The following is a 24894-nucleotide window of genomic DNA, read 5'->3' as shown; positions in this document are numbered from 1 at the left end:
GTTTCCCCAAAGACTAGCACCCTTTCGGTATTTCTCTCTTGCTTGATCACAAAAGTATAATGTCCGAGGTTCTCCTTCTCTGCAAATGCTCCCAAGCTAATCTGTTGAAAAAGGAGCCTTGGCTCTGCTTATAAACGTCACAAGGGGCCCTAAAACTGGATGCCCCCAAAAGCTACAAGCTTCAAAAGCTGCAAGTGAAAAGCTCTTGTTGCGCCGTACAGCTGCCACATCAGCTACCGTATTTTATGGCCAATTGCCACGTGTCAAGAGCATAGGGTTTTGGTTTGGCTCCTGTACACACTTGTGACATACCCCCCTTTTGAAAGAAGAGTAGTCGCCCTTGATTATGCTTGCAAAATAGACGAAGGACAAAAACTAGCTTAGTAGACCATAGTTACCCGGAACGGGAAATCGGAACGAGGAACGGGGAACGGCAATATGCATGAAAAGCCATTCCCTGTTTCGGATACTCATGTTGAAACACGGAACGGGGAGCCAGAACGGGAAATTGGGATGGGAACAGGGAACGGGGACCTAAAAATGGCCATTCCATGTAACTCTGCAGTAGACACCGACTCTATGTGCCCCGCACGAGACTACACACATCCGACACTTGCATAGAGACAACATTCATTGAACAGTACATCGTCATCCCCGTCAAGATCTCAGATGAGCATTATGATCATTGTAACTTATTTTGCAATCACATTCAGATCTTTTCACGGATGTCTTCATCTACTAAATCTTGTTACTATCACATTTGTCTCACCCGTCATGTGATGCACTCAATTCATCTTTTTAACACGCACTCAAACATTACACATATGAAAGAGCACATGTAACAAAGTTCATTTTAGGAATTCCCTTTTCAATATACATCTTTTCATAAAGTCATTCCAAAGAATACTATCAACCTATTAGTACAGCTTAAATCTCATGGAATTAGTGACTTTATTCCATTCTAGGCTATCTGTGACAAAGTAGAGGAGTGGCTCTCCTCTTGTGCAGCACGCATTGCACCAAATTCAACCCGCTGATGCACTTAAGGAACAAACGGTGCTAAACCAAAAGCCTCAAGGTATAGCTCTAATAACCGAGGAGAATCTGCTAAGTCCTCCTCCAGGATAGTATTGAACTTGACCAAATATGGACCAACTTACTCTTCACATTTCTTTCCTTGTGCACTAGGACCTGTTCTAGAATGAGAATCTCTTCTGTCTCTTCGACTTCTTGTTGCTCCTTTGACTTCTTGTCCTCTGACACCTCACTTTTGAAAGGTGTCAAGAGACTCACATGAAAAGCACAGTGAATCTTCCAAGTATTTGGCAACTTAAGTTGAAAGGATACATCGTTTATCTTTTCCTGAATCTAGAAGGGCCCATACTACTGCATACTAAGCTTAGGGGAAAGCCTCTCCTTATTTTTCCTCTTCAGCAAGCATGCTTTCTCAAACCAAAGTAGCACCCAATCATTCTCTTTCAACTACAAGTCGCGACGATGCTTGTGTCCTACCTTCTTATGCCGTGCTCGAGACTTTTGCAAAGCTTCCTTTACCTTGGCAAAAGCAGTCTCCATATCCTGTGTACTGATCTGCTTCAAAATCTTGTCCTTCGGTGGAATCTTTCTGACACCCTCGAGAATCTCAAATGGCACCTTGCCCGTAAACATGTGAACAATGTTGTTGTAAGCAAACTTCAACAGAGACAAATATTGAGTCTTGTTGTTAGAGGTATAAGACTTCAACAAGTCCAAAACCATTAAGTTGGCTATCTCCGATTGCCCATCTGTCTGTAGATGAAATGATGACAAGAATTTAAGATGAGTGCCTATATTCTCCCACATTGCTCTCCAAAACAAACTCGAGAATACGGGTGTCTATAGAAGTAGGCATGCCATGTAGTCCAAAAACCTATGAGACAAACAGTTTAGCCAAGTGGTCGGCTTTCACTATCTTCTCTACTAGTACGAAGTGAGTCTGTCTGCTGAATTCTTCAATTTTGGTCCAAATACCGTCATGCCTACTCTGAGTCTTTTTTTCCGAGAAAAAGATCCTTCTATTAGTTAATGAAACTGCCCATAGGGCTACAACCACCTCTACTAGAGAGGGCATCAACAATCATAAGGGGAGACTCTCCCAATGAAAAAACAACATATGTACAATGAGGGCTAAATTAGGAGATCGGAGGAGGAAAAAGCCACACAGGTGGACGGTAGTGCCATCTGAGCGCTCCCTGGACCATGGTGAAGAAAGGCCCAGGGCGCCAGAGTCGAAGGAACGCCTCTGTACGCTCCGCATGCGGTTGGAGCTGCCCTGAAGTCTCTCGAACTGTCCCCCGAGGGTATGGATCAGCTCCAGCCAAAAATCTCGAACAGTCTCTGTTGGTGGCAAAGGTCGAGCCTCAAAGATGCGGAAGCAGCGGCCTGCTAGATGAGCCATAGTGTCAAGCGACAGACGAGCTCCCAACACACCTCTCTCTCACTGCACCACTCATGTGGGGTAAGCTCTGTAGCAGGCTGGACTGTAGGTCGACCCCCCTGTATCACTATCATCCTGCCGATGGAGGATAGCTCAAACTGTAATGCAGGGCCATGATAGTGGACCAAGCAACTACCCCCCAAGTGTACTGCTGTGCTGTGGAAAGAGTTGGCATCAGCCGAAGGATTCGAAGCCATACTTGTTGTGCCATAGGGCAGTCCCAAAGATAGTGACGTTGACTCTCCAAAAGATGGTCACAAACTGCACATACTGCCGAGAGGCCACTATGTACAAGCTAGCTCTCCACTGTTGTAGCTCTATGTGCAACCAGCCACTAGAACAACATGACTCACTGCGGCTGTCTGGCGTCCCACAACCTCGCCCAAAAAGTTGATAAGAACTCAGCTGTGAGACCCTCCTCCTGTCAAGGAGGTGTACAGCAGGACGAGCCTCTCTCTGTGCTGCCAGTATGTGAGGTCCCAGTCAAACAGTGTACTGAAGGAAAGGGACCCCTGGATGGTCGGCTGAGGAGAAAGGGTCCCTCCAAAACCACTCTCCAGGATCCCACTGCACTTGTGCCAGTGGACAGCTCTCTCAAGCCCACAACCTCCAGTGACCTGTCTCAAGAGCTGCTGGGTCATAATCTATGACACAAGTCCTCCCACAGATGCCCACAACTCGGATCCTCTGAAAAAAACACTCTGCAACCTATGGGGCCTATTGAGACTGTGTAATCGACTCTCGCCTTGCATCTCGAAAAACATGGAGGGTACAGTCTTTGAGCAAGCCTGAGCTGCGATGAGGACCTCCAGCCGCGTGAAGGCCCCCATCCATCTGGGCACTGCTGAGTCGAGAGGTGTAAGCCACTCAGCTGGTACTGCCTCTCTGATATCCTGGCACATACTCTACACCCCTCTCATGCCCTATAACTAGATGCTCTGAAGCTCCTTTCACAAACCTCAGAACTGTAGCCAGTCACCTAGAGTGCGTGTTGGAACCTCAGCCATGGGACCCCAAGAAACATGAGGCCTACTACCAACCAAGTGGCCTCTCTAAGTGCTGACCATGGGGTTCCAGACAAGGGGTTGTCTCAAGCGCGCCTCCATGCAAGTGGGTTGGTGCTGCTCCAGGCCTCTCCGCAGCTGCTCCCAAGAGCGAAGCAGGCTCACAACAAAATGATCCTCCAATTTCCTACTCAAGCCAACTCTGCGTATCTTTGTGAAAATTCATTTGATGGAAGGTCTCCAAGAGCCTCCTACCTGAGGCACTCTAGCTCTGAGCCGCTGAAGCAAAAACTCCTTCCAGGGCTCCTCCCCTAGAAGCAGTCCTCTAACAACAAAGGGCTCTGTTCTGTTGTGCTGGGTCTATGATCCCCAACCCCCCCTAGAACAAGGTAGAGTGATGACCTGTCAAGCCACTTTGGCCCGGGCTATCTGAGTGTTGTGCACTGACCAAAGGAAGTTCCTGATCAGCCTCTCTACCTGGCTGATGCAGGAGCTCGAAAAGATCCAACAAGAAGTGATGTACCACATAGTAGCCAACAACACCTGGTTGGCCACTACAACTCTACCTGCCAAAGAAAGTCGTGTCGAGCTTCAATGTACCTGCTTCCTCCTGATGGACAGGAGGAGTGGAGAAGTCTCAGCTCAGGAGACAAGTCCAAGCCAACCTGATAGCCCAAGTATCGAACTGCGGTCCCTGGGGGGATCCATCTAAAACCCTCACCTGGCAGCTAATCAGGCGTGGAAGCACTGTCAACCGAGAAAGCCACTGTCTTCCGCTAGTTGATCAATGCACCTGATGCGCAACAAAACGTCTCAAGAGCCTGCTCACACTTGTGTAGGTTGGCCTCCTGGCCCTCCAAGTGCAAAGCAGAGTCGTCTGCAAACTCAGCATTCAGTAGCTCATCGCCCCGAATAGGGAGCGCTAAGCCACATAAACCAACTTGTTGTGAAACTTAAAACCTGCTCATCGCCTCAACATAGAACAAAAAGAGGAACGGGGCAAGAGGGCAGCCCTGTCTAACCGAACGTGTGAGCATGAAACGATCTCCTCTACCTCTTGCCAAAAGCACTTGACTGTGTGCACGTCTGTAAAGAGCTGACACACCTCTGATCCAGGCATCTAAGAAGCCTATCCTGCGTAGAGTGCCCTCCAAAAAGTCCTAGTCAACTCTATTGTAGGCCTTCTCAAAATCGAGAAGAAGTATCACCAGATCCTCACCACGGAGGCGCGCTAGGGCAGACGCCTCCGAGAAAGTAAAGATAGTGTCAAGGATACTACGCTCCTTGACAAAACCTGTCTGGGTCTAATGCTCTCTAGAAGTGGCTGGATTCTCAAACTCAGAGTCTTGGCAATAATTTTGTAGGCTGAGTTGAGGATGGTGATGGGCCGCCACTGCCAAATCTCATCCAAGGAGCCACCCTCCTTGGGAATGAGGTAGATCAAGCCCTCACTCATGCTATCACGCATCTCTCCTGTGTAAGATGTACTGAAAAGCGCTGCAGAGGTCTGAGCCAAAGAAGTCCCAGTACTCTAAGAAAAAATTGGGAGTCAAACCATCCTCACCGAGACAGCAGCTACCACGGGGAAGTGCTCTGAGGGCCCCGTGGAGTTCCTCTAGCTGAAGAGGCAGGTCAAGACTCTGGCGCATCTCCTCAGTCACAGGACAAGGCATTTGTGCCCAAACTTGCTCTCTACATGCATCTTGCCTCTCTGACGAAGGCTTTGCTGACAACAGGTCACGGGTAAAAGTCAGTAGCAACTGCACGCATGTCCTCTGGCTCTAAAGCAACTGACCCGTCAGGCCTCCTCAACTGGCTGACACTGGCGTGCGCATGCCGGGGTCCCACTGTCTCAGAGAACGCCAGTCACCCACCTGGGTCCACTAAGATGCCTGTCGATGGAAAGCAAACGCATGACGCCTCTCCTCTGTGCTGGCAAGCTCCTGGCGAGCCTCCTCCAACCAGGGACTGTCTGGGTGCTGCTCTTGCATCCTCTGCAAGGAAGCAACACCCCGTCGGAGACGCTGCTCCTCCTCTCTCGTTGCAGCCAAGCGGGCCATAAACTTCTAAAGAAAGAACCGACCAAGCTGAGCAAGTCCAAAGGCCACCTTGTTAGTAGGAGAGTTTTCCGTGTCCAAGCCCTCTGTCCAAAGAGCCACCACTCGCTCTCTGAGCACAGCCTCCAGCAAGATCCTCTCAAGGATGCATAGCATCGTGATCCCCCTCCTCTGTCTATCAGTCACTGTGAGGATCACTGGTGCATGGTCCGAAAAAGATGTCCCAACCAATATGCAAACTGTCCCACCCAAGTCACAGATGTGGTCACTAGCATAGAAGCGATCTATCCGAGATAGATTCACTCCTCCCACTTTGTGGTCCGAACGAGAGAAGGCTAGGCTGTCTGGGGGCCTCACAAAGCCAAAGTACTGCCAAACATTTGAAATCCTCAAAGTCATTCATAGCCTCTCCCAAGCTGCCAACTCAGCTCAATGCATAGTAGCATGGCTACCTCCAATCCTGTCAAAGGGGTCCTCCCCAGCATAATGTCACCCCCAATGCACCATTGCTCTGCCTGCGACAGAGACTCTACAATGTGAGACCAAAACTCTACACGTGCACTCGCCACATTGGGCGCATAGATGTTCAGGAAGCCCCAGAGGCAACCCTGAATTGTCTAGCCCAAGCCTAAGAAGAACGAGCCGTGCGCAGGACAACCTCCTTTGTCCAGGAGTCCTCATGTATGTGTATATAGCATGGCGAGCTCTACGTGTCAGCAAAGAAGTGTACCACAATGTGTCTACATCCTGCCAAGTCTTGAGGTGTCACTGAGAACTTGGCCAACGGCCACAGAGTCTGAACCAAGTCTGTAACCCCTAGGTCTCCTATGTGGTGAGAGAACTCGAGGGCCTGTGCCTGCAGCCACTCCAACACTAAGTCCACTCAGGTTGGTCCTTGCCACACAGGGAAAAAGAGAAGCCAACTGCTGAGTCCAGGGCCTCTATCCCTCTAGCTGCAAGGAACAGTACATGAACTCTGAAGCAAGTTGCCTCAAAGTCTGGTGAAGGGTCGCCGCGAAAACGTGTGAAGTCGTAGGCAAAGAAGTCCCACCGATGACGAATATCGAAACTCGTAAGTCCACCAGGAACTGCTACAAAGAAAGACGTCAGCACCGAAGGGGGGTTCGCAAGAAAGGCTGTCCCTCTCTCGCCAAGCGACTCGTGGCAAGAGCGTTGCGAAGAGATCTCCTAGCAGTCGAGGATGGTCATGCCCCCTGGGTCGGCTGCGGGGTAGGAGCGGGAGGGGATGTGGAAGCAGGGGGGCTAGCGGGAGGAGGAGGAGTGGTAGAAGGAGAAGGGTGAGGTGGGGAGGAGCCGAGGGGAACTCGGGAGAGAGGGGGGGTGGGTGGGAGGGGCTGTCGGAGGTGAGGCTGAGGTGGAGGGTGGAGTGTGGATCTCGTCCTCCTAAAGAGGGTCGAAACCACAGAGAACCCACTGCTACTAGACTGGAGCGTGGGGACCACACTGAGTGCTAGGCTGGCGTGGTGGCCCTTGTTGACGCCGACCATGACCATGCTGCAAGCCCTCCTCCGCTTGAGCCCCAGGCTCAAAGGGTGGCTCTGCGTGCGTACCACGTGGCTCTGTCTGTTGATGCTCGCCAACCCTTGAAGGCTGGGGCTGAGCCTGAGGTGAAGGTCAGGGTCTCCTCCGTGGACACGCCTTCGCAAGTTGGCCCATGTGAAGACAAATAAAACACTGATTCGGGAGGCCCGAATACTTTACGCTCTGATAGAACCAACCATCACTTAGCTGAGGTAGTAGGATGACCTTTGGGACAGTGTGGGTGTCCCGAACCAGAACACGTAGTGTAGGAATGCCGACTGCCTTGGCATTTATAGAGGCTTCCATGCGAGGTGTCTCCAAGACAGTCCTAATCCCTGAGCCTATCCTCGAAAGGAGCGGAAGAGGTACTCCCTCCTCAGGCCGAGAAAGCAGACTGAGATGGGCAGCTCTGCCTCTTTGACAAGAACGTTGGTAGCTGGGTCGAAACCATGGCGCCACTGTCGAAAGTGTGCACGAACTGCTCGGATTGCCAGGGCCCAGGGGGCTCATCGCAATGATCTTGGACGCCATCTCGGGAGTCTCAAACTCTATTGGTAGTAGCCACGTCCGAAAAACTGAACATCGAGAATCTTGCCCACCTCTGCTAAAAGGCGGGCTTGGAGGAGATCACGCACCTCTCCTCTGCTAGGTCAGGTGCCGATGATCTTGCATATGACGGAAGTCACTTAGAGGCGCTCCACCTCTGCAGCTAGGCTCGATTGCTTTGTCGGTGAGAGAGCAAGTCGAATGGTGGGCTCTGCAGGGTCGGGCGAGGGGGGCTAGCACGTGAGGGCAGATGAGCAAGTGGGGGAGGCGAGCTACGTGCAAGAGCATGCAGCACCGGCGCGCAGGGTAGCGGCAACGCGAGGGCGAAGGGAGGGTGTGCAATGATGGCGGGGGGACAGCGTACAGCAGTAGCGAGCTCGTTCTCGTGAAATTTAAGAACTATCCCGCCTACTTTGAGTCTTCAGAAGATAAAAAATGAAGTCCATTGCTATACTCTCCCAAAGTAAGTTTGGAATAGGTAAAGGCTGTAGGAGTCCTCCCGAGTTGTGCCTGTGAAACTTTATCTTTTGACACACCAAACAAGTGCACAAACGCGTCTACGTCGTTCTTGAGCTGAGGCCAGCAGAAATACTTTTCCACACCTTTCAAGGTACCCTCGATGCCTCTATGCCCAATAAATGGAGGATTGTGGCATTTCACCATCATCTTTTTCCTCAGCCCACGTGTCACATACAATATGGATTTCTGCATCTAGTAACCTTCCTTGATAGGATACCCTGTAACTGTCTCCGTACTCTGTACCCTATCAAAGATGTCGGCAAAGTCGAGATCCCTAGCATATTGATCAAGCATTTCTTCAAAGTTCTGAAGATGTATTGCTGTGGTGGCGGATATCTATGGCTTGGGAGACAACACATCCACCACCATATTCTTCTTTCCTGTAACGTGAACAATCTAGAAGTGGAACTGAGACAAAATGTTTCCCCATCTCATATGCTATTTAAAAGCTATTTCCAGAACAAGAAGTTCGTCAAACTTTGATGATCTGTAATCACTGTGAAATCTCTCCAAGTAAGTAATGCCTCCACCAAGTTAGAGCGTGTAGATATGTGCAACCCTCTCAAGTCTTGAGAACATTCTACTCTCGTAAGCTATGACATGGCCCTTTAACATTAAGATCGCACCCAGACTGCTACCGCAAGCATCATAGTAAACCTCTAACTATTTTTGTAAATTTGGCAATATCAAAGCAGGAGCGATCGTCAACTTCTCTTTGAGTGTATTGAATGCTACAATTTTTGAGGGTTCCCCAAGTGAACGGAACACCTTTTTGAGTGAGGGTATGCAAAGGCGGAGCAATCTCTACAAACCTTTTAATGCCGGCTGTAATATGAGCACAAACCCAAAAAGCTTCAAACCTTCATGCACATTCTTTAGATTTAGCCAAATTTGAATGGTCTTTGCCTTTTTGACCTTTTTGAGTGAGGGTATGCAAAGGCGGAGCAATCTCTACAAACCTTTTAATGCCGGCTGTAATATGAGCACAAACCCAAAAAGCTTCAAACTTCATGCACATTCTTTAGATTTAGCCAAATTTGAATGGTCTTTGGCTTGGTTAGGTCCATCTGCACGCCCTTTGTTGAGACAATGTGTCTCAAAAATTGGATCTTTGGCAAGGCGAACTCACTCTTCTTCTTGTTGATGAACAATTTTGTGTTTCCGCAGTGCCTCAAAAACTTATAAGAGAAGTTTCTTATGTTCCTCTTCATTACGAGAGAATATGATGATGTCGTCAAAGAAGGTGCCTACAAACTGTCTATGCTCTTTGAAAATCTGGTCCATCATCTTGCTGAATGTTGCAGGAGCATTTGTGAGACTGAGGAACATTAACCTTGAACGCAGTTTTGTATATTTCTCTAGGAGCAATCCTGATCTGATGATAGCCACTTTTCAGATTGATTCTGCTGAAGCACGAAGAACCTTGTAGTCTGTCAAGTTTATCATCCACCCTAGGTATTCGTGGAAACTTGTTCTTGACCGTGATTTTGTTGAGAGCTCTGTAGTCAATGCACATTCTCCAAGATCCATCTTTCTTCAAGACAAGAAGCATTGATGAACAAAAAGGCGAAGTACTAGGTTCTCGAAGTTCTTTGACTTGATTCATTATTTCTTCATTCTGGGATTTGCTTATCTTGTAAGGGGACTGGTTCGGTGGCATGCTGCCAAGTTAAATTAATGGTATGATCTTTAGGTCTCTTAGAAGGTAGCTCTCTAGGCAAACCCTCAGAGAAACAATCGGCTCGAGCTTACAAAAATTCTAGGCATTCCTTTTCTAACTCTGACACATTTGAATTTTAATGTTCTAAATCTCTCAAAAAGATCAAGTAAACAAAAAGACCGGATTTCATTACTTTAGAAATGGTTGAAGCCAATACGAGTGGGATAGACTCGCCCTTTAATTTTACATCCAGGATAATTTCCTTGCCCTTCTCATTCTTCAAAGTTGCTTTTCTAGCCCAATAATCGACCACGATACAGTTCTTGTGGTACTAAGGTATCTCCAAAAGCAAAGCATACCCCTTCAATGGCACGATATAGAAGTCCTCTTGCCCCTAACAATACAACCTCAGTTTGCCAATGACAAGTGTAATGGCGACATCACGTCCCGGTGCCACCAAAACCGTGCCCATCTGTGGTCCCATTGCTTCAAGCGTCATTTCGAATTGGGCCACCAATTTCATTGAAATGAAGTTGGCCTTGGTCCCTCCATCAAGAGTATAAGGATCCCTTGATCTCGTAGTTTGCCCCACGCTCTGCAAAACTTAGTTCTCTTATCCTTTTGATCCAAGGTTGCCCCCACAAAATTTGGAACTAGTCCCATCTTTGTCTTTCCTTTCTTTGCATGCTCCACTTCCGCCAGTTTTGGAACTCTCTCGCTTGTCTTCAGCTGTCTCCTTGGATTCTTTCTTAGGACGCTTTGCCAAATGTGTCCCTGTTTCCCACAACCATAACACTTGCCCTTTTTGAAGTTCTTTGCACGCTGCCCTATTCTCAGTTTCGGGCCTTTGGGTTTCTTCTTTTACTTCTTGCCCGTCTTCTTTTCCTCAGAAGATTCTTTCCCCGTTGACTTTGATATTGGCTTGTCCGATGCAGAAGTGAAGGAGCCTGAATGCATGGGGAAACTATCATTTGCATGTTCCATTAGATTTTGAATGTTGTTGGACTTTTGCTTTAAATAGTATTGCCGGATCTCTTTAGGTATTTGCAACAACACCGCTCCATTTGCTTCAGAAAAGGGACCTTCCAGAAAGAAGCGACTGGCAAAAAGGTATCCCAAATTCGTTGACAATACGTAGCCAAGGTATCGTCTTTCCGCATCCTCAAATGGTTCCAAGCCGTAATCACGTCCTGTTCATACTGCTTGGTTAACCATGCCGAATTGAACACTTTCTTGAACTTTACACATGTTTTTGGAGTTGTACTATAGAGAAGCGGGTCAACGTACCACCTTTGATCATTGTCCTTAAGAAAAGCCGCCGCCTTTCATACCTTGGAGGCTTTAGAGAAGTTGCCCACATAGAAAGCAATGCCAAACTACTATATATAACCAAGAAAGAGTCGATGGGAATCCTTGAAGCCCGAAAAAGTGTCAAATAGTATTGTCACAAAGTGATGACGTGGCTGCCCGAGAGCAAAAACCCTAACTGCTGCTGAAACCCTAATTCTAGAAACCCTAACCCTAAAACCTACCAAAAACCCTAAAACTGCATAAACCCTAACCCTAACCCTAATGGTAGTAGGGGAGACCCCAGAAAATGCGGAGACATGATGACGTGGCATCGTACGACAGAATTTAGGATATTGCGGCGCTTTTCATGCTAGAGCGATGGGAAAAAGCTGTGCAGGATGAGAGAGAGAACCCTTTGCTTTAATTTGATAAGCTCAAGAGAGAAAGAGCTTTTGCTTTTATTTTCAAGCTTTTGATTTTAAGCTTTTGGGGCTCTGCTTTTGGCATCCCTTGTAAACAGATAAATAAGTGAATTGGGCTCCCACTCTGCAGAGCATCTGGATGCAGAGTCTAAGAGTGAGACCGAACCACTCTTGTACTTTGAACATTGATTAATACAAAAAGAAATACCGGAAGGGGCGCCAGTCTTTAGGGCCAATATCTCTAGGCACGAAACTCCGCCAGGCTAGTGTAAATCTATTGTGAACTGTTTTGAAGTGGTTATTTGGTGCTGTCGCGATTGATTCTTGACTTGGAGTGTCCAAGTCTGTTACAATGGTATCACAGCACGGCCGATTTCTCTTATATGGGAAATCCGATCCCAATTTTTTTTTTCCGCGGCACCTATGGCTTCACGCAAGGATCAGTCGACTCCCTCTGCATCCGGAGATGCGGGAAGGGATCACAACGAACATTCCGGCAGAGAGTATGGCCCACCTCGGCCTACTCAGGCGGAGCAACGAGAGATGGAGCCTCATCAATTGATCGGCGATGCAACAAAGATGATGCTCAGTTTTGCGAAGGACCCAAAATTGGCAAAATATATGAGCGAGACTTCTTTTCAGGAAGTGCGCGAGCAGTGGCAGAAAACCACACCACCACCCCCTAAACCCGCTCTCAAGCAACCTTCTGCTCACAAGAAATATTCAGAGAAGGATTTAGAAGAGGTTGTTGATGCACGGATTGCTCAGCTTTTTGACGCGCAAAAAAAAGCTAAAAAGCACGACAAAAAGCAGAAGAAAGGCACTGACTTTCCGGGATATTTGGGTCGTCAGTAGAAGCGTGTTCGATTTGAAGGAGTACCCAGTTCTTCTTCTTCTGACAGTTCTTCTAGCGCTTCGGGTTCGAGCCAAGAAGACAAAAAAGGTAAAAAGCGAAGCAAGAAACAACGCTTCGAAAGGGCAAGAAAAAGGCAAAGAGGTCTAAATCTCGCCCAATGAGTGATAGTTCTACAGAGGACTCGTCTGCAGACAGTTCAGACTCTGATGACGGCAACTTTTATGCGAACAAGAAGAATTTTTATAAAGCCAACCAGTATGACTTTCTAGAAGATAAAAGCAAGAAAGTTTAAGGAAGGTGGACAGTCAAGTCTGTCAATCAAATTTGACACTTTTTCAAGATATAAAGATGCTTCGAAGGCTTCGTCTTTTATGCAGCAGTTTGACATCGCTTTCGCGGGAGGACGCTACTCAGAGCACTCCAAGATTCGAAGAGCTGCCTCTCATTTTAAGGGGAATGCTCGAACTTGGTGGTCCACGCTTCTTTTAAACAAGATTGCGCTAGTTAAATGGCTGAAATTTAAGAAGCTTTTTATTTCTTCTTGGCTGACTCAAGAGTATGAATGGGATATACGAGCTGCTTGGAACCATCTTCGAATGACCAAGAGAGATACAGTGGATGCTTATTGCAAGAGATTCTGGAGCTCTTTTCTACCCACCTCTTCATTCAAGAAGATCTCGTTCAAAGAACAGATTGAGCGGTTTACCTTGGGTCTACCTACAGAGATCCGAGATCACTGCTTGGAACAGAAGTCAGCTTCTATTCAAGAGTTGATGAGTCATGCGAAACGGGGTTTTGCCAGTCTGACCTACCCCACCGATGAGGTCATTACACAACGAGCTGTACAGACTTCAACGAATGAAAGTAGAAAGAGAAAGAGCAACCCAGAAAAGAAGGATGCACGACCCAAGCTTACTTCTTAGGAGAGAGATCACTTCATCAGGGAGGGGAAGTGCTTTGGATGCGGGGAACATGGACATATTTCCGCGAACTGCCCTAAAAAGGCACAGAAAGAACAGAATGACAAGGACGACGAAAGGCCTGAGAGTTTGAGAGTAGCTGAGGAACGTGGAAGAAAAGGCAAGATGAAAACAGGACTGGTTCCAGATTGTGTGGGTACTGATCCCAACACCATGGACGAGAGTACAGAACTTTGTCGAGCTTGGGGCAAAGTGAAAGACCAAGAGGCCCTGATCTTCTTTGATGGAGGAGCCAAGGCCAGCTTCATTTCACCAGAATTGGCGGCGCGGCTCGAGATCACTCCCGATAGGATGAGACCACTTGCGGAGGCTGTTCTAGTGGCACCCGGCAGGGACGTAGCCATTACACCTGTCATTGGCAAACTTCGGTTGCATTGTCAGGGGTATTTGGGGCATGAGGACTTTTACATAATGCCTTTGGAAGGTCGTGATGTTCTTGGGGATTCCCTGGTACCACAAGAACAATGCCGTGGTCGATTATTGGGCGAGAAAGCGACATTGACTACAGAGAAGGGCAGAACCATTGTACTTGACATTAAACTAAAGGGCGAGTCTGTCCCTATTGTATCAGCTTCGGCCATTTCTAAATTAATAAAATCCAATCTGTTTGTTTACTTTATCTTTATGAAAGAATTGAGTGATAAGGATAGGACAAATATGTCTAAACTTGATAAAGAATGCCAAGATTTTCTCCACTCTCACACCGATTGCTTCTCAGAGGGCCTACCGGGCGAGTTACCACCTACTCGTCCTGAAGATCATACCATTGATTTGATACTTGGAAGCACACCACCGAACTGGCCACCTTACCGTGTGAGCCGAGCACAGAATGAAGAGATTATGAACCAAGTGAAAGACCTCTTGGAAAAGGGTCTTGTCCAGCCTAGTACTTCACCGTATTGCTCTCCAATGTTGTTGGTTTTGAAGAAAGACGGATCTTGGAGAATGTGCATCGATTATAGAGCTCTCAACAAAATCACCATCAAGGACAGATTTTCCGATTCCTAGGATCGATGATATACTCGACAAATTACAGGGATCCTCGTACTTTAGCAGGATTGATTTGAAGAGTGGATATCATCAGATCAGAATCGCGCCAAGAGACGTCTACAAGACAACTTTTCGGACGACTTTTGGGTTATTTGAGTTTTTGGTGATGCCTTTTGGCTTAACCAATGCTCCTCCGACATTTAACCGAATGATGGACACGATTTTTCGAGAGTACAGGCTATTTGTTGACACTTTCTTTGACGATATCATTGTTTTCTCCAAGAATGAGGCAGAACACAGAGATCATCTGCTTCAGGTCTTTCAGGCATTACGAGATCACAAGTTAGTGATTAATGCAAAGAAAAGTGAATTTTTCCTACCATAGATACACTTTTTGGGACATATTGTCTTAGCAACGGGAGTGCAAATGGATCCGACCAAGATAGAGACTATCCGTGATTGGCCCGATTTGAAGAATGTCCATGAAGTTAGAAGCTTCTTGGGACTGTGTTCGTACTACAGGCGGTTCATTCGAAAGTTTGCAGAGGTTGCTTCCCCTTTGCATATCTTGACACAGAAAGGAGTCCAGGACCCACAGAGGTGACTGCCTTTCAGACATTGAAAAAGAAATTGACTACGGGACCAGTTTTGACTTTGCCGGACTTGTAGAAGTCATTTGAAGTATATTGTGATGCTTGTCGTCGTAGTCTTGGTGCGGTCTTAATGCAAGAAGGCCATGTCATTGCTTACAAGAGCCGATTGTTCTCAAGGCCAGAAATGACAGCACAGATTTATGAGAAAGAGCTTTTGGCGGTAATCCATGCTCTTACTCAGTGGCGACATTACCTACTCGGAGCGGATTTTACTGTCTTTTTACAGACCATCAAAGTTTACGCTACTTCTTGTCACAGAAGCAACTTTCGGAAAAGTAGATGCGATAGGCGAACATCTTGTCACAATTTCACTTCCAGATTGTCCATGTGCAGAGACAGAAGAATGTGGTGGCAGATGCTTTGTCTCGGAAGCCGTTGGTTCTGGCTATTTCCACAATACATCATAGGAGCTTCGAGGATATGGTCAACCAGTATGCCACAGATACAGATTTTGCAGACGTTTTCACACGGATAAGGGATGGGGAGACAGTAGCGGGATATTCCATTCGGGATTGCTACTTGATGAGAAAAACCATGTTGTGCGTTACACAGCCGTTGAGGGAAAAGGTTATGACTGAATGCCACTGTCCACCTTTTACGGGTCACCGCAGCATTGCTACCACCATGAAAGGGGTAGAGAGATATTTCTTTTGGCCGAGAGTCAAGAAGGATGTGGCAGAGTTTGTGCGCAATTGCTTGGTATGCCAGAAGGTCAAGTTTGACAAGCATAAAGCACAGGGATTGTTACAACCTTTACCCATACCCACCCGCCCCTGGGAAAGTATTGCAATGGATTTCATTTTTGATCTCCCGAGAACACAAAGTTGTCACGATGGTATCTGGACTGTTATTGACAGATTTAGCAAGGACCTCATTTCATTCGAGTAAAGAAAACAATCAAGCCGGATCACTTAGCGAGACTGTTTGTGGCCCAAATCTTCAGATTACATGGCATGCCTGAGACGATTGTCTTCGACAGGGACCACAAATTTACGAGTTTGTTTTGGAAGGCAATTTGGGAGAACATTGGCACACAGTTGCAGTTCTCATCATCGTTCCACCTACAGACTGACGGGCAATCTGAGATTGCCAATTCAGTGGTTCTAGATTTATTCAAGTCTTATACCTCGAATCAGAAGACTCAATGGAAAAAGTACTTACCTTTGGTGGAATTTGCCTACAATAACACGATACACTCTTCGACGGGGAAGGCGCCATTTTAGATTGTTGAAGGTGCTGCGAAGCTTCCACCCTTCCTAAGCACGAAAGATACAATTTTTGAAGCAGATGAATATACGCGAGACTTAGATACGGCTTTTGCCAAGGTTCACGAGGCTTTGCAGAAATCTCAAGAACAACAGAAAAAGGCAGCGGATCGCCATCGTCGCGACTTGAAATTGAAGGAGGATGATTGGGTGCTCTTACGTTTTGAGAAGGCACGCCTGAGAAAGAAAAAGGGAAAGAAGAGGCTTTTTCCAAAGCTTAGTATGCGATACTACGGACCTTTCCAGATCTCTGAAAAGATAAATGATGTCTCCTTTCGACTGAAACTGCCTGACACTTGGAGGATTCACAATGCATTTCATATGAGTCTCTTGAAACCTTTTAAAGGTGATGTGCCTGATGATGGGGAGCCTAATGAGCAACCCGAAGTGGAAGAAAACGAGGAGATTCTTGTTCCTGAACAGATTTTGGCACATAAGGATACGAAGAATAAAGATAAAGTCCGAAGGCAGTTCTTGGTTAAGTTCAAGAACTATCCTGCATTGGATGCGAAGTGGATGGAGGAGGAGGACCTAGCAGATACTCCTCAGATTGTGAAACTTTACCTCAAGGCTTTTGGTTTAGCATAGTCTACTCCAAATAGAACCTAGAATTCAGCTTGGCCGGAGATCTCGTGCAGTGGGATGTACAAGAGGGGAGTCACTCCGCTCCTTTGTCAACAGATGCCTCAATTTTTGATACTAGAGTCACTGATGTCTCTTTGACCTTTAGGGATACTGAAAGCTGACAATATTCTGTTGTATGACTTTATGAAATGGAATTCCTGAATATGATACTGATTTGTTCTTGACTTCTTTTTAAGTGCAGGAACTGATAGACGAAATGACTGCAGCATTTTGGTCTAATTGATCTCAAATAGACATGGTTGCAATAGGGGTTAGTCAATCGGCCATCGATGAGGTCCCGAATGGATCTAGATGCGATTTCTAACTACATTGCCGATAAATCATGGTCTAAGATCCGAATGAACGTTGAATGTCATGTGATGTCCTGTGATGTCGTGTGATGTGATTGTTGATTGGTACATGTGCTAGATGCGTGTTCCTAGTGCGTAGCTACTAACAGTTAGTGTCTGCTAAGACGGTTTATGGCCTCTGTCTTCTTTGCAGGCGTAATCGAGGGCGATTACAATGCTTTCAAGAGGGGGGTATGTCACAAAGTGATGACGTGGTTGCCCGAGAGCAGAAACCCTAATTGCTGTTGAAACCCTAATTGTGGAAACCCTAACCCTAAAAGCTACAAACCCTAAAACTACATAAACCCTAACCCTAACCCTAATGGCAACAAAGGAGACCCCGGAAAATGCGGAGACATGATGACGTGGCACCGTACGGCAGAATTCCAGATATTGCAACGCTTTTCACGCGGGGCTGTACGGCAGCGATGGGAAAAAGCTACGCAGGATGAGAGAGAGAACCCTTTGCTTTAATTTGATAAGCTCAAGAGAGAAAGAGCTTTTGTTTTTATTTTCACGCTTTTGGGGCTCTGCTTTTGGCATCCCTTGTAAATAGATAAATAAGTGAATTGGGCTCTCGCTCTACAGAGCATCTGGACGCAGAGTCTGAGAGTGAGACCCAACCACTCTTGTACTTTGAACACTGATTAATACAAAAAGAAATAACCAAAGGGGCGCCAGTCTTTGGGGCAAATATCTCTAGGCACGGAACTCTGCCGGGCCAGTGTAAATCTGTTGTAAACTGTGAACTGTTTTGAAGTGGTTATTTGGTGCTGTCGCGATTGATTCTTGACTTGGAGTGTCCAAGTCTGTTACGAGTATTGTTTGACCCCATCCTTGAACCCTTTGGTCTTCTTTTTTTCTTTTCAAGGTTGTCGTACTGAGTAGCTCTCATGAGGTGGTTTTTCTTTTTACCGTAAGTGTTACCAAAAGTGTGGGAATCACTATCAGAGGACGAGGTCTCCTCCTTTAAACTGTTAGAGTTCTTTCGGTGCTTTCTAGACTTCTTGGATTTTCATCCTCGCTAGAACTAGAGGAAGAGAAGCTATCGCCGGAGGTGAAGAAGAACTGGGTCATCCTCGAAGCAAGCACGCTTCTTGGAGCCACTAATCGCCTCGAAAGTTTATTTCTGGCCCAAATAACGAGAAAATCTTTTGACTTGCTTTTCTTTCGAGAGTTCTTTTTGGCTTTCATCACTTGATTGATATTATAACAGGCTTGGACACTCAAGCAAGAAATCAATAGCAACACTAGAGCAGAAATTGTTTTCTTTCACGAGTTCTTTTTGGCTTTCATCATTAGATTGATACTATAACATTCTTGGACACTCGAGCAAGAAATCAATAGCAACACTCGAGCACAAATTGCAACAACTGAACTTCAATAGAGAAAGAGAGTAGAGGAGCCGCTCCCAGACGCACTGGCCCCAAAGAGTGGCATCCCTTTCAGCATATCTCTCTTCTTGATGATCACAAATTGCAACTGCCATGGGCTCTCCTCTCCACGAGGCTTCCAAGCTTATTTACCCTAGAGAGAGGTCACGGTCTCATATTTAAAGGTACATAGGGTCCTAAAAACAAGGCACCCCAATCCAAAAGCCTAGCACTCTTCACGTGGAAAATTGCCAAATCTTGCCGTACAGATGCCACATCAGCACTCCATATTCTGTGGCACTATTTGTAGATATGAGCAACCACGTCGTTTGTCGTAGTTCTTAGGGTTTTGTCGCTTTTTGCCAATTTGTCTATTGCAAGGATTCACCTACTCTGCCCCATCCTCTTTTATCGCCCACAATCATGCCTGCAAAACAGACAAAGGACAAAGGATAACTCTGTAGACACTGATCTATGCTTGCATGCACCAGACTACACACATCTAGCACATGCATAAAGACACCAATCATTGAACAGCCACACCACATTTCTGTCAAGATGTCAGATACGAATCATGATCATCGTAACTTATTTAGCAATCATTTATTGACCATGTTCATTTGTTCTTAGATGTCTTGATCTATTAAATCTTGTTACTATCAGATTCACATCCTTTCTCACATTTCATGTTGACATAGCAATGACTATCCCCACAAGACAATACATTCACACAACATGTATTCCACAAATCAATTGCTTAGTTCACGCACAACACTCCGATGCAAATGCTCAAGCTAGCCATCTCATCTAGTCTGTTGATGCTTCTAGATTACTGTCCAGACATCTCATCCTTTCAAAAATCTTGATGCACTAGGATCACATTCAAGACTTCTTTAGTTGCCGCATCTAGATCTCACTAATCTCTAGCAGATCTCTAAATGCACTAAATTCATAATATCAATCATCAGACAAAATGTTGAAAATATTTTATCTTTCAACATATATTGAAACAATACACAAATGAAAGAGCACATGTAAACAAGTTGAATCTAGGAAATTTCCAATCCCATCTTTTCATAAAGTCATTCCGCAAAATACCATCGGCATGTCAATATCCCTAAAATATCATGGAGAAATTAGTGACTTTAGGCAATCTGTGACAAGGAGTGGAGTGGCTACTCTCTTGTGTAGCACGCTTTGCACCAAATTCAACCTCCCTCTGATTTGATGTGCATTTAAGGAATAGGCTATGCTAAAACCGAAAGTCTCAAGGTATAGCTCTTGTAAACGAGAAAAAACTGTGAAGTCCTCCTCCTCCATCCACATTGTATCAAGAGCTGGATAGTTTTTTCCCTTGACCAAATTATCAATGGATCGCCTTACCATTCTATTCTTTTTCTTGCTTCCTAGGACCTAATGGTTGTTGCTGTGGCTCCCTGTCCACTGGCTTATCATTCTGAAGCTTCGGAACTCTTTGATTTACCATCGGTTGTTTCCTTTGTTTCTTTTTTGGATAATGTGTCCCATTCACCACATCCATAACACTTGCTCTTTTTGAGGTATTCAGCACGCTGCTCTTCTCTCAATTTAGGCCCTATGGATTTCTTCTTCTACTTCTTGCCCTTCTTCTTCTCCTTGGAAGTTTCTTTCGTCCGTTGCGTAAGTCAAGGAGCCTAAATGCATGGGGAAACCATCAATTACGTGTTCCCTGAGTTTCTGAATGCTATTGGACTTTTGCTTCAAGTAGTATTGCCGGATATATTGGGTAATCCACAACAAAACCTCTCCATTTACTCTAGAAAAGGGACCTTCCGGAAAGAAGCAACTAGCAAAAAGGTATCCCAAAATCGTTGACAATACGTAGCCAAGGTATCGTCTTTTCGCATCCTCAGATGGCTCCAAACCGTATTCATGTCATGTTCATGTTGCTCAGTCAACCATGTCGAAGTGCACACTTTCCTGAACTTTACCCACGTTTTTGGAGCTTTCTTGTACAAAAAGAAGGTCGACCACCATGTTTGAGCATTTCCTCTAAGAAAAGATGCCACCTTTCGTAACTTGGAGCCTTGACAGAAGTTTTCCCCTAGAGAAAGCGGTATCACATTGCTGTATGTAGGCAAGAGCTCGATGAGAATCCTTGAAGCCTGACAAATGTCAAACCTTACACAACTCTTTAGTCTTCTTTTTCTTCTTATCCACGTTGTTGTACTGAGTAGCTCTCAACAGATGATTTGCTTCCTACTTCCTACCATAATTGGTAGCAAAGTGTGGGTATCACTGTCTGAACTCTCAGAAGAGGATGAGGTCTCCTCCTCTAAATTGCTAGATTGCTTTCTGTGATTTCTAGAATTCTTCTTGGATCTGCTTTTCTCGGTGTTTCTTGGTGTCGAAACTCTCCAAAGACGAAGAACGGGAGTCATCCTCGAAGCAAACACGCTTCTTGGATTCACTAGCCACCTCGAAAGTCGATTTCTGGTCCAAATAATTAGCAAAATCCTCTAGCTTGATTTTCTTTCGAGAGTGCTTGTTGGCTTTCATCATCTCACTCATCTTTTGTTCAAAAGCTTTATTAAACTCTTCTTGAGAGTACAGTTTCTGCTTTTCTGCACACACCTGGTTTTGCTTTTGTCTTCATGGTTGACTTGATAGGTGAATGGATGACCTTTTTTCATCAAGAGTGAACCTCATCAAGTGGATGATTCTTCAAGTACTTCACGTAGTTCGGGTCCTTGGCCTCTATCTAGAGTTATGAGATACTAGGAACAAAGATGTCTTGGATGCTATCTACTAGAGATTCAAAGACATCGAGCCATGGAATTCGCATTGACCTTGATAAGCTGGATAAAGTGCGAAATATGCCCATTCTGAAGAATTGCCCATTTTGAACATTGTATGCCAAGGAAAGTCCTCCCTAGGTTTACCTGGAGTTTTTTGCAAATTTATCAAGTGCTCCGCTTACGCAACTTTTGAAAGGAGGGATGAAAGGATCGAAGACTTCGAGACCTCACCGTTAAGGTAATCCTCCTGTTGTCTAGAACAAGTATCTCGATGAGAGCTTTAAGGCACTAAAGCACTTGGTGACTACTGCACTAATATTGCATATTGTGGATCCTAGCAAGCCATTTGTAGTTGAAACGCATGCTAGTGATTATGTGCTTGGTGCAACATTGTATCAAGATGGACGTCTTGTTGCGTTTCAAAGTAATGATGTTGAAATGCGTTATCCAATGTATGGAAAAGAGCCTTACGCTGTTATCCACGCTTTGAGGAAGTGGCGGCATTATTTGTATGGCTCTACCTTTGTTGCATGGACAGATCATTACTCGTTGCGCTGTCTGTGATTAGGGGGATCTCAAAGGCTGGAAGGCTAGATGGGTTGAACTTATGCAAGAGTTTGACTTTGAGATTCGCTACAGAAAAGGATCCAACAATCAAACCGCTGAGGCACTTAACCAGATTCTTGAGGTTAATGCTCTATCTATGGCTCAAAATCTCGACGAATTTCTACCTCTCTCTGAGGGTTATGGCGTTCTGATAGCCATTTTGGCAAGTTATGGAACGAGGTCAAAGTGGGGCGTGACTCGCATATAGGCTTGGATGATCCGGAGACTCAAGTGAGTCGTGCTAGAGAGATGAGACAGAGACAACATTCCATTAGAGGTGGACTATTGTTAAGAAATAGAAAAGTCTGTGTACCCAAAATTGATGACGTTAGACAAAAGATTTTGTTTGAATGCCATGATGTTCCTATTGCTGGGTACCTAGGCATCCAAAGAACTTTAGCATTGGCCCAAGCAAGATTTCTATTGGCCAAAGATGCCCTCTTACATAGTGAAGAGACTGCAGCAGGAAAAGTGTGTCGTCCTCTCTACAATAGGTGCTCCTCAGTGCGATATGCGTGAAAACTCACTCTAACAGAAAGAAAACAAAACACAACCATGGATGAGAAACTCAAAACACCATGGAACTCGACTAACTCATGGAACCAATACAGAATCTAGCTGGTAGCACACTCAGCTCCAAGCCAGGACTCACAAGTACAATGGGGGTGTCGAGGCTCCAATGTGCAGGGAGAGTGCAAACGTGCGGTGCTGGACAAAAGACCAAGAGACCTTAGAAAGTAGATGATGCCTCCCACGACTAGAACCAACTACACCTATACACAATCATAAAGAGCCACCAAAGGCTAGAAAAATTCCCAGTCCAGCTAAGTCTATCTCCAAATTGTGGTGGTGGTGATTGGGCCACGATGTCCACTAGACCACCACCCGTAGCACTACAACGTGTCACTGCCCTTGCGAGAGTCCGTCCAGTGTGAACTCTAGACCAACTATAACTAACTATTTGTCCTGTGCAGGTGACACTATAGCCCTGCTATAGGTTGCCAACCACAAGACCGCTCAACGTCTTAGTGAGAGAAAACATTGAAAACTACTAAAAGTTGCCAACATCTCGAGTCCATAACCAGGAAGAAACTGCTATGTACACCAAGACAACTAAAAGGAGTTGCCTGTTACAACACAATGCTGAGCCTGATCCGAACGCTCGTGATGGGTGGGCGGTGAATTGGGGTATTTCTGTGCGGAGAAAGCCATGGGCTCTCCTTTCTTTCTTCAATTCAGTTGCCATCGTGTGCATTTTTGCATCTACAAAGCTCACCATGTGAGAACGCGGAGTCTCCTTGCTTATCCATGTCATCAGAAGAATCTCCTTCTATGGTAGAGATTGGGCAGACCTCTCTATGTCTGCAAGATATACTAACAACATCGAGCAGAGTGGGTGGGGTCTCTGGTGCCTTCTAGGAGGTACCAACATCATTTGAGCAGGGAGGGTAGGGCCAGGTAAGAGGGTAGGGGCTAAGCAACGGGGAGGAGGGGTGGTAGGAGTGAGTGGAGAGAGAGGGAGTGAGTAGGGGCAATAGGGATGAGGGGAAGGGTAGGGGTGAGGGGAGAGAGGGTAGGGGCAAGAGTGGTGGGTAGGGGCGAGCGAAGAGAGAGGGGGTTGGTAGGGGCGAGAAGGGAGGGGCTAGGGGGTGGGTAGGGATGAGGGGGGGTGGTAGGGGGTGGGTAGAGTCGAGAGGAGAGAGAGTAGGGGCGAGGGGGTGGGTAGGGCTAGGGGAGGCACTGCTAGTAGTGCACACATAAGATGTCTAACTATTTGAGATGTTAGAACTTTGACTATCTTAGGTGTTAGACATTGGTGGTGGATGAAGCTTAAGCTGACCTGTTCCATTTGAAAGAAACATGCCCTTTGTGGTCCTTGCAAGAAACCTCCCATGTAGATTCCAAACAGGGGGAGTTGCGAGCTGTACCATCACTAGTCTTACCAGAAGTTTTACAAAGCACTCTCTCTCAAGATCATCCGTGCACTCTCTCTCAAAATCATCAACGCATGACTCTTTTGTCAATTTGGAAGAGGCTAATTTTATCTTTTGGGACATAGGACACAAAAAATATGACTGTCTGCTCAGCATCTTCCCGGTTGCTGTAGAAACATGGTGTAGCACCGGGTGATCCCACAACCATGCCGCTGAAAGAACGGGCTGGGGGTTGTCAGAGTTCCCAAATTGAGTTCTTGTAGTGCGTCTGGAGAAGGCCTTACTGAAGATATTTTGCAGGTGAAGAAATTGCAACTTTTTGGAGCACAGAGGCATAATGAGCTGGAGCTGGTGTTTGATCAATATTAAAATCTGCATATGCTTCTTGTAGCCATCCTTGGGAAAGCTCGTCGAAGGATAGTTCATTAGACACAGAGGTTAGCTTTGCCTTGGTTGGATAGTCACACATAGAGGAGGTTGATTGTTGGGCGAACTCGTGCAGAGGAAATTTCTTTCCTCCTCTATGGTTTATAGGCGTGATCACCAAGCCCAAAGGCTCGTACTGTAGCATAACCTGAGTCATCAGCCTCGATGATCTCGACACCTGCTTTTGTGCTAAGTGGTATACTATGGCCAGCTATTGTAAGGACATTGGAAGATGGGTTATTCTCATGCAAAGATTGAATAGAGACCCATAACAAGGCATAAATTTGGTAGCTTCCAACCACTCCAGCAGGTCTTCTTCTGGCCCATCCAACGGAGCAGGCTGTACCAGCTTAGGGTTGAACTCCATTGAGAAAGAACTACGTTAGTCTGTTGCACTACTGTATCCATCCCTCCTTCAAGACGAATGGGTTTCATTGGGGAGCCAGGACTATGTATCCACATGGCGTCATTGCCCCAATCATGTTGTGCTTTAGTGTGCCGCAGCCATGGTCGACTGATGAGCAAAGGAAATCTTGCCTCAACC

General features: G+C 46.1%; 1 protein-coding gene across 8 annotated transcripts in view; it reads right to left on the bottom strand.

Moving 5' to 3' along the window:
- The window catches only part of LOC147435296 (polyamine oxidase 7-like), a 195447-nt gene that overhangs the window by 36272 nt on the left and 134281 nt on the right, over positions 1-24894 (bottom strand). The window contains exon 11 of one of the 8 annotated variants that reach the window (XM_086488374.1): positions 18679-19034. The exons of the other annotated variants lie outside the window; for them this stretch is intronic. Within the exon in view, the coding sequence (XP_086344500.1) occupies positions 19029-19034 (6 nt within the window). The 3' untranslated portion in view covers positions 18679-19028. Of the gene's footprint in view, positions 1-18678; positions 19035-24894 lie in introns of those variants that run through there. 8 annotated transcript variants of the gene reach the window in all.

Source organism: Adiantum capillus-veneris, chromosome 18 (assembly GCF_014529385.1).
Source record: "Adiantum capillus-veneris isolate H3 chromosome 18, ASM1452938v2, whole genome shotgun sequence".
NCBI classification, from domain to species: domain Eukaryota; kingdom Viridiplantae; phylum Streptophyta; class Polypodiopsida; order Polypodiales; family Pteridaceae; genus Adiantum; species Adiantum capillus-veneris.
The sequence above is the reverse complement of the archived record's forward strand: the minus strand, read 5'-3'. Positions and strand labels throughout refer to the sequence as shown.